Below are 12,665 nucleotides of genomic sequence, written 5' to 3' on the forward strand. Positions count from 1 at the left end.
TTAATATTTGTTCAGAGTGGGGGTATCCACCTGATTAATTCATGGAATAACGGACACACCTAATCTCTTAACCCAGATAAAAATATCAGCCCCTAAGTACTTACTAAGAACAAAGAAATATAAACCGCTTTTATGAAAGCCCGCTCGTTCGAATTTAGGTGCTTACTCTCCCTTAGACAGAATCCTTTGGGACTACAACAATGTCCACGGTAGCGCGGTCTCCGTCAATGTTCATTCGGAGTTGTCCGATTGCGCTGAACTAACTTTAAGTGATGAAATAGATGTTTTTTCTATTTGTCTCACAACTTACAGGAAAAATTTGTCGCGGACAATTTCCCAAGTTAATATAAATTAATCATAAGTAAGTGACACATGCCATGTACTTTTGTCAGTTTTTCAATGTTTTTTGTTGGTGCAACTAAATAAATAAATAAATTAAAACCAAGGAGTGCCAGCCCTAGCAACTATCTCTCTTCTTCTTCTTCTTCTTCCAGTGCCTCTTCAATCCTAAAGGTTGGCCGTTAGCTTCCTGTATTCCTTTCTGTCAGCAGCCAGCCGGAACAGCTGTTTGACGGAGGCAATACCGGTCCACTCCCTACAACTATCTCTATTAACACTAATTTCGTCCCCAATAATCGCAATTTCTGGGTAAATAGGAATAACACCTATTTTTGCTATTTTTGCTTAAACTGGAATGCTAATTGCATAGCTTTAAATTGGATAACAAAGATACCGCCAAGACTCAATCACTTTGATCCTGATATAGCATTTTAAACAACAACAACTACCAATTGTTCATCAAGTTGGAATATGTCCCTAATCACCCCGTTTTACCGGTACCTACTTAAAAGCGTTTTACGATTTTTTGGCGGGAAAGCAAGTTGTGTGATGTATTATTTTCTTTATTTAGTGTCTCTTCAGGTTTAAATGTCTAGTAACGGTGGTTTGTTAGCTGTTTAGTATCTGTGAAAGTGCGCAAATGTGGGAAATGAAACAATGCCGCTGAATGTAACTTCTCGGGATCCTCCAAAAAGTCCACTGAAAAAGTCTCAATAAATGATCACCATTTTACTAAGATTATATTTCATCCCATATCATCTCATCTCATTTCATTTTATTTCGTTTTCATTTCATTTCATGCCATGTTTCATTGTTAATCAACTTCATTTCATTTCTTAGTATCATTTTTCATAATAAAAATAGTTTGGATTAAAATAAAAATAAGACTTGACCTAAAAGTCTTAGTTACCAAATCATAAAATTAGTTTTAAAAAAATTTATATTAATAAATATTGTATTACTTTTCTAGATATTTTCTGAAAATTGTCGGCTTTTTTTATCATTCGCAATTATAAAAATTTGTGGAATATAACACGACCTTCATTTTGAAGCTCAATGAAAAATTAAAGCAACCCTTTGTTTATGTGACGTCGAAAGAAAAATGCAAAATGTTTTTTGTTAACTTTAATGAGCCAAAAGATTAGTTGTGTTTGTGCAAGTTAAACACCGGTGTTTCCACAATGTCAACTAAAGTCTTCACGACAGTTTGGGTAATAACGGCATGTTTAGGAGTTTTGAAAAATGTGCATTGCCGAAAATCGGATGATAACTCCTACAAAAACTATTTATTCAGCTGGGACGCTGGTGAATGCGCGCTGTTTCATAAATTATGTTCTCACTTTGACGATCATTTCGCTTTGCTGACATGTTCATTACATTCGTCCTATGATAAGACCCAAATACCACCAAGTTGTCAGCACAAGTTATGGGTTCAGCTGTCATACTTAATCAACAACTCATTCTTGTTTCATACACTAAAAGACCCATGTCAAGAAGATACAGAAATATCGAGTTGTTTTGATCCTAATGTCTTAACTGTAGATTGTATATTAAAAAAAAAGCCTAGTGCGACAGTGAAAGTTTGCTGGAGAATGATAAATAAAATAGAATCTCTATTATTTAATGACTGGCAAATTACTACAAACTTCATTTCTAAATGTTTTGATGATGTAAATACTCATACTTGTGGTAAAATTCCACCTGATCCTAAGAGTCTTTCGCAAACAGAGACATTGAAATGTCTTCAAAACTATGAACAATATGTCACTGCAGATTGTAAAGCAGAGATCACTGTACTATATGAAATGAGATACAGTAATTTACAGTTAGATAAAATTGTATTTGCTGCCTGTAATGTAGAACAAAATAGTTTCTGTCGTGATGAAATACCAGGATCATGGTTAATGTATAAATGTCTCCTGAGACATAAGTATGAAAATGGTAGGTATTAATCTTTTAATGGACTTAAAATGTTAAAATTATATATTTCGAGATTTTTGTATGTGCATTATCTGAAATATAATAAATATTTTAGGGGTTCGTAAAAAATGTCAAGATCAGCTCTTCTATGATCAAAAAAATATAGCCATGAATTATAAAATGAGTCGAGGTTTAGTAAAGGCATGCAGAGAAGACATTAGAAAGTTTCATTGTCGAAAAGGCATTGTTGAAGACAAAGATGTGAGATTAGCACAAATTTTACTCTGCTTAGAGAGTAACATACAAAATGATACGAAAAGCATTTCGTCTGAGTGTACAGTGGAAATGATTGATCATAGAAAAATGTTGATGGAAGATTATAGACTGTCACCAGAGTTGATGCAGAATTGTGCCAATGACATTACTATGCTATGTAGAGGGATTGAAGCTGGTGGTAAAACTATTCACTGCTTAATGGACCATGCAAGACCTAGGAGAAGAAAAGACAGAAGAATAAGTTTAGAATGTCAGAAGTCATTGGAAATGTTAGTACAGGAAACAAATCCAGGTGAAGATTGGAGAGTTGATCCTGTTTTAAGGGCAGCCTGTAAACCTGTTGTAGATAAAGCATGTGGAGAAATAGCTGGTGGTAATGGCAGAGTCATGTCATGTCTAATGGAAAAAATTCATACAAAAGCAATGACTGATGAATGTGAGGTGGCATTATTGCAAATACAGTACTTCATATCAAGAGATTTTAAGCTTGATCCTCAGTTATATAAAGCTTGTAAGTATGATGCTGTTACTACTTGCAAGGCTAAGTTACAATGGGCTGATGCTAGTGAACATCATTCTGAAAAAGATCCTTTAATATTTCCATGCTTATATAATTATGCTTACAACTCTGAATTGAGAGGCAGATTGCGACTAGCCTGTGAGGAACAAGTGAAGAGGGTAATGAGGCAGAGAGCATCAAGTGTTGATTTAATGCCACAAATTGAGGACTTTTGCATGGATGACTTAGCCAATTTTTGTCTTGAGAATACTGGAAAAGGGGAAGAAATTTTATGTTTACAAAGTAAAATTAAAGAGCTTTCTCCAAAGTGTAAAGATATTGTGTCTAATTTCACTGAAACTCAAAGTGGACACATAGAACTAAATGCAGTTATCAATACAAACTGTCGAGGTATTACTGAAAAACTATGTGCATCTGAACTACAAAGTAAAAAAGAAGAAGATGATGTTCTCGAGTGCCTAATACTTCATAAAAATCATCCAGATGTAAAAGCTAATGTGAAATGCAGAGCTGCCATTGAACACGAACAATTGATCTCATTAAAGAATTATAGATTCACAACCAAGTTTAAGAATGCTTGTAAATATAATGTTGACAGATTTTGTCCCAAAGCACAAACAAAAAACCAAGTTGTATCATGTTTGAGCGAGATAGTAAGAAATGATACAATTAACAGACGTAAACATACAATAGTCAAGGAGTGTCGTCAACAGCTAAGAAGTCAATTATTCCAACAAAAGGAAAATATAGATTTAGACCCGGATCTGAAGGAAGCTTGTAAAAAAGATCTTGAAATATTATGCCCTTCTATTACACATGGTGAGGCTGCAGCCTTAGAGTGCCTTCAGACTTCCAAAGGAAAATTGAGTCAAAAATGTAGGAAGGTATTGTTTGTAGTGAAGAAACAAGAATTTACAGACAGCGGAATTGATTACCATTTGATAAAAACATGCAATGACATGATAGATAAATTCTGCCACAACACAGAACCCTCAAAGATTTTTGACTGTTTGAAAGTAAGCAAGATTTTAGATCTCTTAAATCCTTTTACCAGAAGATTACATTTATATTAAATCACCTTCTTATTACAGACACATCATCAGAGCCTTGATTTCGAGAAAAATTGTAAAGTTGTTGTGGTGAACCGAATGATAGAACAGAATACAGATTACAGATTTAACATAAATTTGGTCAATTCATGTAAATCTGATATTAATGCACATTGCAGTGAAATATTAGGTATGCTGATTTAATCTACAATGGCTTGTTTATTTATAATAACAACTAGCGACCCGCCCTCGCTTTGCTTCGGAAACTGTAGTTTATTATTGATTTCTCCACTATTTAATGGATGTTATTATACATATAAACCTTCCTCTTCAATCACTCTATCTATTAAAAAAAACCGCATCAAAATCCGTTGCGTAGTTTTAAAGATTTAAGCATACATAGGGACAGACAGATATAGGGGCAGAGAAAGCGACTTTGTTTTATACTATGTAGTGATTTCAAACGGATGGAATTGTAAACATGAACTATAAAGTTACAAATTCAGTTATAATTTCAGCTAATGAACCTCAAGATGTAGAACTACAAGGAAAAGTATTGTATTGCCTAAAAGAAAAGTTTAGGGAATCAAAATTAACGACAGATTGTGAAAATGAAGTGGCTAATATTTTGAAGGAGCAGGCATTGAATTATCGTCTTGATCCATTGCTTGAGAAGCTGTGTCAAGCTGAAATTCAAACGATATGTTCAGTGCAAAACGATATCACTATTTCGGATGGACAGGTACTTAAATAAATTTAAAATAAAAGAAATAATATAAAATGATAAAAAAAACAACATACAATTCATTTCACACGCCTTTAACTATTTTTGAAGTCTTGATAAGCAATAATTTGTGAATATTAGGTAACATTTCAAATTAAATCGCTTCCTAATAGATTTATCTATTAAGCATCTATTATGGATCAACTTGAATGTTTACTTCAATAGTTTTTATGTGTAGACTCGGTCTTTTGTTTTAAATAGCTTTATTGGGCAGTGCAAGAATTCACGACATGGGTTTCAACACCTGAGACATTTCCTCATAAGAAGCATCATCATATTTGTTTATCCTGGATTTCCATACACTACGTGGGTTGTGCAATGCAATGTGTTTACTATCTGTTTAATTATTTTACGAAACCAATAACATACATATATCACCTAAACTTGAAACAAACTCAATAATGTTTCAGCAATATCATTTAATTCAGTTTAGCAGCACACATTCGTACTCTAGCGGAATTACAAATATTTTACGAGATATCGCAGGAACGGGACGTGTATACCTGAACGGTCGAAGGAGTAGTTAATCTGTGTCTATGTCTAGTCATTATAGGTCTTATGTCGTGTCAAAGAGGTTGCACGCCACGACAATACCCAACCGTTTTCATTAATTCTGAAACTTAGTAGCCTCCGTGATACAAATTTAAGGCCTTTGTGAGTCTGCCAGCGTAAGCTAATAAAAATATTTCACAGGTGGAGGAATGCCTCAAGAATGCCTTATTAAAAGACAAAATCGTATCAGCCGAATGCTCCCGTGAAATAGCTAAGTTGATAGAACAAACCGAAGTCGACATCGAGGCTGATCCGTTGTTAGAAAGAGCCTGTGCTTTCGATCTGTTGAAGTATTGTAAAGATCTAGAACATGGTGCTGGGAGACGTGAGTATATTTTTACCTTATACAATATACAAAGGTGTGCTTGCTCATCTCATGGACATATGGCTTCAGCACGATGTAAGGAATGTATGGTTTCTTTTTCTACCTAAGCTGACAGCCTTGATGTCAGCGTAACCCTAACGTGTGGGTGAGCTCTCGGGACTCAAACCACGAGGCGTTGCTACACTGGGCCTAGCAAGAGCAGTGATTCACAGAATCTACCACCGAATCGGAAACGCGACCCAGTGGGCTGTAAACCCATAGATTAGTTTACTCACCGAACCCTTCGTCGCATGTGACGGATTCGACGACAACGGTGACCGGTGCTTGAGGTACCTAAAAGCACTGTTAGTGGATCCGAAATGACGTGCTTAGGGTGTCGTCGACTGTTTGCCATTCGGTCCGCAGGATCGGGTATGTAATTTCCGGCGGCCACGACAAGAGGATTTTCGTGTCGTGCCGCCTTCTCAAAGTGGCGCACTGATGCCGACTGAATATACTTACTGATGGAGTCATGCTCCATGACATCATGGAGACCCACGGTGCTCCGACAGCTATCCTGCAAAAACGGGATTGGATGACTTGAAGGGGTTTCAAATTAGTGCGGGCCGCGTGAACGAACACTACACTTGCATAGGTCATGATCGGACGTATGCAAGGTTTGTAGTGTCGTCACCTTATTACAGAAGGACAATTTACTTTGCTTGCAAATCATCGGATAGGAGTATGGTATGGAACTTATATATAAAAGTTCAAAGAGTGCTACAAATATCCACGGCATATTTCTTTGAATTCAGAATCATTTGACACCAGATGAACAATTAGGTCGTCTTATACCTAATAAGAAGTGAAAATGCGTAAGAATCCTCGAAGTCGTCCTGACGTAACAGGGTAAGACGTCCACTCGACGACTAATTTTTCGAATGGAAATATACTGAACACATGCTCTCGAATAACTTCCACATATAAACGTGGAATGTAAACGTCAACTACGATTTTGTGAAACTTTGATTCAGCAGTATACCTAACAAAAAAAAAAAAAGAAAACCGACTTCAACAAAATAAATATGTGATTAAGGTAATAATTGTAGTTGAATTCAATTAAATATCCATTATTGCAATTAACTCAAAACTACTGGTCAGATCTTGATTAAATTGAAATGGGATTATACGAGAAGCCCCAACTTCGAAATAAAAAAATTAACGTCAAAATCCCCAAAAAATAAGTTCTAAGGTAACACATAAATAAATACAGAGAAATTGAGAATTACTACCTTTTTTGAAATCAGTTGAAAATTATGCGATTGTACATGTTCTTAGTGTTCGAAATTATCGGATTATATTGAATATTGTAGCGCTTTCAGCATATTTTGTATGTAGTTACAAAAATGTCGAAATAACATTTTATATAGGTCTTTGTAACCAGATATCGTATGTAGAAGCAATATTGCGTCGGTCCAACTAAATTGATAACAAATATTGTAAATTATGCAGTTATAAAGTTATAAAAAACCATATTTCTTAATTTTATTAAACGTCGCCTCGTGATTTCACCCGCGTTAAGTTTGTAATTAATAAATAATGAAGCTCAAACCAGCAAATACAGTTGTGTTTACCGATATTTAAAAAAAAAACAACTACATGCACCGATTTTTGAAGTGAAAACTTCTTTAGAATCGTTGTGATTTCAAACCGGATGCAACGGAAAAAACGACAGGTAAGAGACACAAATACAAAAATGTGTAGGATGAAGCCAGCAAAGAATGAGACAGAAATATACATACTATTTAATACAGCGCCATCTGTGAGATTTTTTAATACTAACGTGTGTATGAAAGCTCTTGTAGTGAATTTTAATTTAGGATTATACGTGAAATTAAAATATCAATTCACAGAGGGCGCTACCTTACAATTATTTATTAATGACAAAATTTTACATATACTTAAGACGTTTAGGATAATTGTATTTTAATTTTGGAAGGTTTCACTTCTACCACGTGAGAATTGCACACATTTTGTATTTTTTTAAAAAGGAAACCGATTAAGTTACAGAAGCATATGGAGGCTTACTACACCATTAATTTTTATATTAGTGTTCATAAAAACTCTAAACGTTATCATAGAAATGCATCGATATTCAATCAAATACCGTGAATAGTATACACTCGTAGTATGAAATTTGTTTTGTAAGCACAGAAAGAGATAAAAAAACAAGAATTTTAGACTTTATAAAACAACGGCGAATGGAGGGTGCAAATACTACGGCCTTTGTACTAAACATACTAAGCATGTACTTATATAGAAACTGTCCTGGAATAAAAAAAAACCGCTCAAAGTAACAAGGACTTTCTGGAAAATTAATGTGCATTTGGTTACGCTTGACAAAATAGATAGTAATTATACTTACTACTCGGTCAAGAAAGTACTTACACGGAAAATATCAATAATAAACAAAATGTTAGTTATTCATACAAATCACCTTCAAAGTAAGGTTCTTTAATTACCTTCAAAGTTCTAGGTACCACCACCCTGCCTATTTCTGCCGTGAAGCAGTAATGAGTTTCGGTTTGAAGGGTGGGTGGGGCAGCGGTTGTAACTGTACTGAGACTTTAGAACTCATATCTCAAGGTGTGTGGCGGCATTTACATTATATATGTCTATGGGCTTCTGTAACCACTGAACACCAGGTGGGCCGTGAGCTCGTCCACCCATCTAAGCAATAAAAAAGTAAACTCCTTGCAGTTGTGAGAGATAAACCCTCGTAAAACCTCTCTTGGGTTGTGTCTCGGACGGAGATTGGCCGATCGGGCGAGAGTAGTCGTTTATTGGGTGGCCTCTATCATTTTGCAAGTCCCATATAATCAGGACGTAGAAGTTTCGTGCTTAACCCCCGTATCTTTAGTCGTTCACACGAGCTTAACTCGACTCGACTCAACCTCCAACGCGGTTTTGGTATGCTTACTTAAAAAAAATGTGTTGTACCCACGTATATCTGTTAAATCATTATAACAATTTTTTATATGTATTCTAATTCTAAATTATTATCTTGACAAAATTATCTTTTCGGGCGATATCACAACAATAGCGTACTGCGAACGATAGGAATACCACCGAGAATCGACATTGCTATTATCGAACCCGGATGTCCCGCTATATGGCGAGCTCTCGACTTTATCCCATATTGAATATATTACTTTATATCTGCTAATGGCTTTCGTATTCATTCGTTAATAAAAGATTCGGCGTTACTTTTTCTGAATGTAATTTGTATTGTAATAAAATTTTACTACACTATATATATAACTTCTTTATGGTGAAGATATTTATGTATTATAATAAAAAAAATAGATACATAATTTGATTCTTAAAAAGTTTCGTGTCTGCCTTATCACGCTTCACAATGTAATTGATGATTCATAGATTGTGAATTTTATGGACAAAGGACTACGTAATGAATTGTTATTGTTCATTTTAGTATTGTCAACTGTAGATGAATAGACAAGCTAATGGCCTGACAGACCAATGCATGAAACAACAATATGTTGCGATAGCAATCCGCTTTGGCAACAATGAAGATGGACTGTTGGTCGAAACTTCCATCTCACATACTACGCCGCTCAAACATATGCCTGCCAAATTACGAAAGATAATAAAAAAATTTTTGCAGGTCTGAAATGTTTAAAAATTATATCAAATGATGGAACACGGAAGTTGGAGGCAGCATGTGAAAAGGAACTCACAAGTAGATTAGAAATGTATAGATTTGTAGCAGCTGTAAGTTTTGTTTTAATTAATTATTAAGTAAAGATTCATCAAATCAAATCAGTTTGTATCTGAAATAGCAAAATTCCAATTTTATGCTTGATTTTAAGTGTCATAACCAAATATCCTTTAATAATTTTTTTTTTTATTATTCTTTGCTTTTTATAATTGTGTTTACATAATTAATTTGTTTTTTAATTTACAGAAATTTGAAACACTGGGAGATGTTTATCATAGCATATCATCATCACCATCAAAAAAGTATTTCTTAGTTGTAGGTATTTCGATTGTAGGCATAATTTTTATATTTGGTCTGTACTGTGGACATGTTACTAAAAAAGCTATGTATGTTAAGCAAAAATAATAAATGAACTATTGCAATATGAAATAAGTTTTATTTCTGTTGTGTTAGATCATTCCAGTGGCTCATCAAAATCCATAGCATCTATGCTGTCAACAATATCTTTCTTCACAAGATTTTCTTTCTTGGGTTGTACTTTCAATTCTCCTTTCAATATTTTCTGACTCTCCTCAAAGAACTGATTAGGATGATTGATACCTAAACCAACATCTGCATTGTGGATGGCATCAAAATATTTACTGCAGGCAATTTGGAAATGTGTTTTCTTGCTCAACTCCACTATATCAGAAACAACTGAAAATCAAGAAAATTTACCTTTTTCAGTGAAATTTACAACTAGTGCAAGCCTCCATATGTATTAACATTGCTGTTTGCAAAGGAGGCTCCAATGAGTGTTAGTAACTGAGTAACATTTGGCAGTCTATAAATTTTGGTTTCACTTAGGTTATTTTAATATTTTGGCATGTACAATCTACCAACTGATTAGTTCACTAAAGGAGTAATCAATATCTACTGAAGTGTCACCTCATCAATAGTGCAACTTGGTAAATTAAAGGCAATATTTTTGGGAACATAATAAACTAATATCAGTTATTTTAAACTTTTAAGCTTTAGTACATTTTTTAAAATAGTTTATGGAGTTGTAATTAATTTTATTTAGCACACTATAATTACACAACATTAAGTACTTAGAAATGAATACATTACGTTATTCTATTAGTCTGTGTACAAGTTAATGTTGTTGTGGCTTTGATAAAACAGTTATAACATTTTGATTTACCTTGATGACTAAAACCATAGCCAATAAGTTTATTCTTTAGAACACCAGTATCACAGTGTCTGAATGGACATCCATGACAATCTCCAGGACCAACATTGGTATTTATAATCTTCAGACAACTGAATGGTGAATAATTCCTTTTGCTTCCTTCTTTTCCATAATTGTATCTAACATTATAAGCATATTGCTTTTCAAATTTATCCAAATCCATAATCTTAATGAATTCTTCCCTCCAAAACCTTAAAGAGTCTTCCAGTGTCACACCAATACCTTTTAAGAACAAGCCATACTGTAACCTGCCCCCATGTTTTAAGTGATGGGCAATTCTTAATTGTTCATGAAGTTGCCTCATACACAGAGGAAATGACTTGGTTGAAATAGAGTCCAAGCTTTCTATGGGTATCACAGCTTTAGTTTCAGAATAATCATTACCTGAATAAGATTGATGTAAGCCTTTTAACAAACAAACAAGTCGTTCATCTTGTTCAATTTCACACAGATGATGGCAAGCTTTGGCCAAATTTTGTTTTAAATGTGTTCGATACTGTGCTGCAAGAACTGATATGAAATCTCTGTGAGGTATATAAGCGTATCCATCATTAAGAAATACTTTTCTTGCTTTAACCAAATCTAGAACTTCAAAGAATTTAACCTTATAGAATTTCATATTGTCTATTTTAGAGTAGGGTGTAGATTCTATTAAGTTTTGTATTACTTCGTTTTTTTCATCTTCAGAAATAGTAGTGTAACATAGATTGTTTAGTTTAAAGAATACCTCTACCGCTTCGCCTCTCATGACAGCAAATCTCATTTTGAATAGTTCCAATTCCCTTGCGATGAACCAACGTCGCAACTCTTCAGTCCGACAATAAGCAAGTCGGAGTATAAAATGAGCAATGTGATCTTTTCTTCGGGCTTCAAAATCTGCTTTAGTAGATCCACAACCCGATTTCTCACACAATTTAGCATAATATTTCAAACCCTGTGCTCGTAAATCGTTTAGTACGAATTCCACAAATTCTTCTGAATTTAAACGCAACCCTCGAAGAGTTGTAGCTGTAGACAACGTTCTTAACAAATTTACACGCTCCAGAGCTAATGTTTCAAATTCTTGTAAAGTGATGTTTTCAACCGGTGGAATTTTGTACAATTGTAAGTCATGTGGATAGAGTTCGAATTGATTACCTGTTGCTGGAGTTTTGGTAGATTTTCTTTTAACTTTGAAATCCATACTTTTTTATATATTTAATAATTACTTTTAACCTTTATTGTGTTATAAATTCTTGTTATTAATAATGTTCATATTAATAATGTTTAGCACTATTGTTACACTTGCTACTGGAACAATTTTGGCGCCAGTTTTTACTATATAGGTCTATGAGTTTTTGTAGACACAAATCACAATAGTGACAAGTAACAGTGACAGACATCATTGTTGATTTGTCCACAAAAGAGACAAAGGCATCGTAGCCCAAAATAGCTTAGAATAAAGATTAAATCCATTTTTGTCTTGTGTTTGTCTCAGATTGATTTTCAGCTTTCGCAGTTTTGTCCATAATGAAAGAACGATATGACTAATGGTAATTGCTTTTTTCATGACCACACAATGACAATAACGACAAATAAAATGGGATTTAAGACTAAAATAAAATTACAGCAAGAATTTTCATTGCCTTCGAAGGCTATATACTGTATATACGAACCTCTGTGAAACTATAAACATAAAACCATGTTCTTACAAGTATTAAAATACTTAATCCGAAACCTGATCTATTATTGAAAACAAGTTTTTTATGATTTCGTAACAATTTTAAAAAGCCATTGGTCAGACCAAGTGACTGAGGAATTCAAAATGCTAATGCCTCAGGCTCTAAATTAGGACGAAACCCGTGGCGAGTAAAGAAGTTTACAGCGTTTCAGTCGAAGTTACGAAGCTTATTAGCGAGGGAACACTTTAAAACGAAAAGTCCTGAAATTTTGTTTATCGTTACTGGTAAAT

At 34.2% G+C, this 12,665-nt stretch overlaps 2 protein-coding genes across 2 annotated transcripts; one reads left to right on the forward strand and one right to left on the reverse strand.

The window, feature by feature from the left end:
• Positions 1–1,253: 1,253 nt before the first annotated feature.
• Positions 1,254–9,907, forward strand: LOC101743271 (Golgi apparatus protein 1). Its single transcript, XM_004929158.5, has 7 exons — positions 1,254–2,280; positions 2,375–4,071; positions 4,147–4,294; positions 4,623–4,846; positions 5,582–5,765; positions 9,430–9,536; positions 9,730–9,907. Exons 1-7 carry the CDS (start codon positions 1,521–1,523, stop codon positions 9,886–9,888), a joined length of 3,279 nt encoding a protein of 1,092 aa, XP_004929215.2. The 5' UTR covers positions 1,254–1,520; the 3' UTR covers positions 9,889–9,907.
• Positions 9,900–12,425, reverse strand: LOC101743127 (DNA primase large subunit). Its single transcript, XM_004929157.5, has 2 exons — positions 10,667–12,425; positions 9,900–10,179 (listed from the first exon to the last, which is right to left on the reverse strand). Exons 1-2 carry the CDS (start codon positions 11,895–11,897, stop codon positions 9,938–9,940), a joined length of 1,473 nt encoding a protein of 490 aa, XP_004929214.1. The 5' UTR covers positions 11,898–12,425; the 3' UTR covers positions 9,900–9,937.
• Between the last annotated feature and the right edge of the window lie 240 nt (positions 12,426–12,665).

This window comes from Bombyx mori, chromosome 4 (assembly GCF_030269925.1).
Source record: "Bombyx mori chromosome 4, ASM3026992v2".
In the NCBI taxonomy this organism is placed as follows: domain Eukaryota; kingdom Metazoa; phylum Arthropoda; class Insecta; order Lepidoptera; family Bombycidae; genus Bombyx; species Bombyx mori.

Bases quoted from the DNA above. Each gene is read 5' to 3' on its own strand.
- LOC101743271 (XM_004929158.5), top strand. From the start codon at position 1,521: ATGTCAACTAAAGTCTTCACGACAGTTTGGGTAATAACGGCATGTTTA. The intron at 4,072-4,146 runs GTAAGCAAGATT...TTCTTATTACAG, and splicing joins AGATTTTTGACTGTTTGAAA to ACACATCATCAGAGCCTTGA. The intron at 9,537-9,729 runs GTAAGTTTTGTT...TTTAATTTACAG, and splicing joins TGTATAGATTTGTAGCAGCT to AAATTTGAAACACTGGGAGA.
- LOC101743127 (XM_004929157.5), bottom strand. From the start codon at position 11,897: ATGGATTTCAAAGTTAAAAGAAAATCTACCAAAACTCCAGCAACAGGT. The intron at 10,180-10,666 runs GTAAATCAAAAT...CTTGATTTTCAG, and splicing joins CTATGGTTTTAGTCATCAAG to TTGTTTCTGATATAGTGGAG.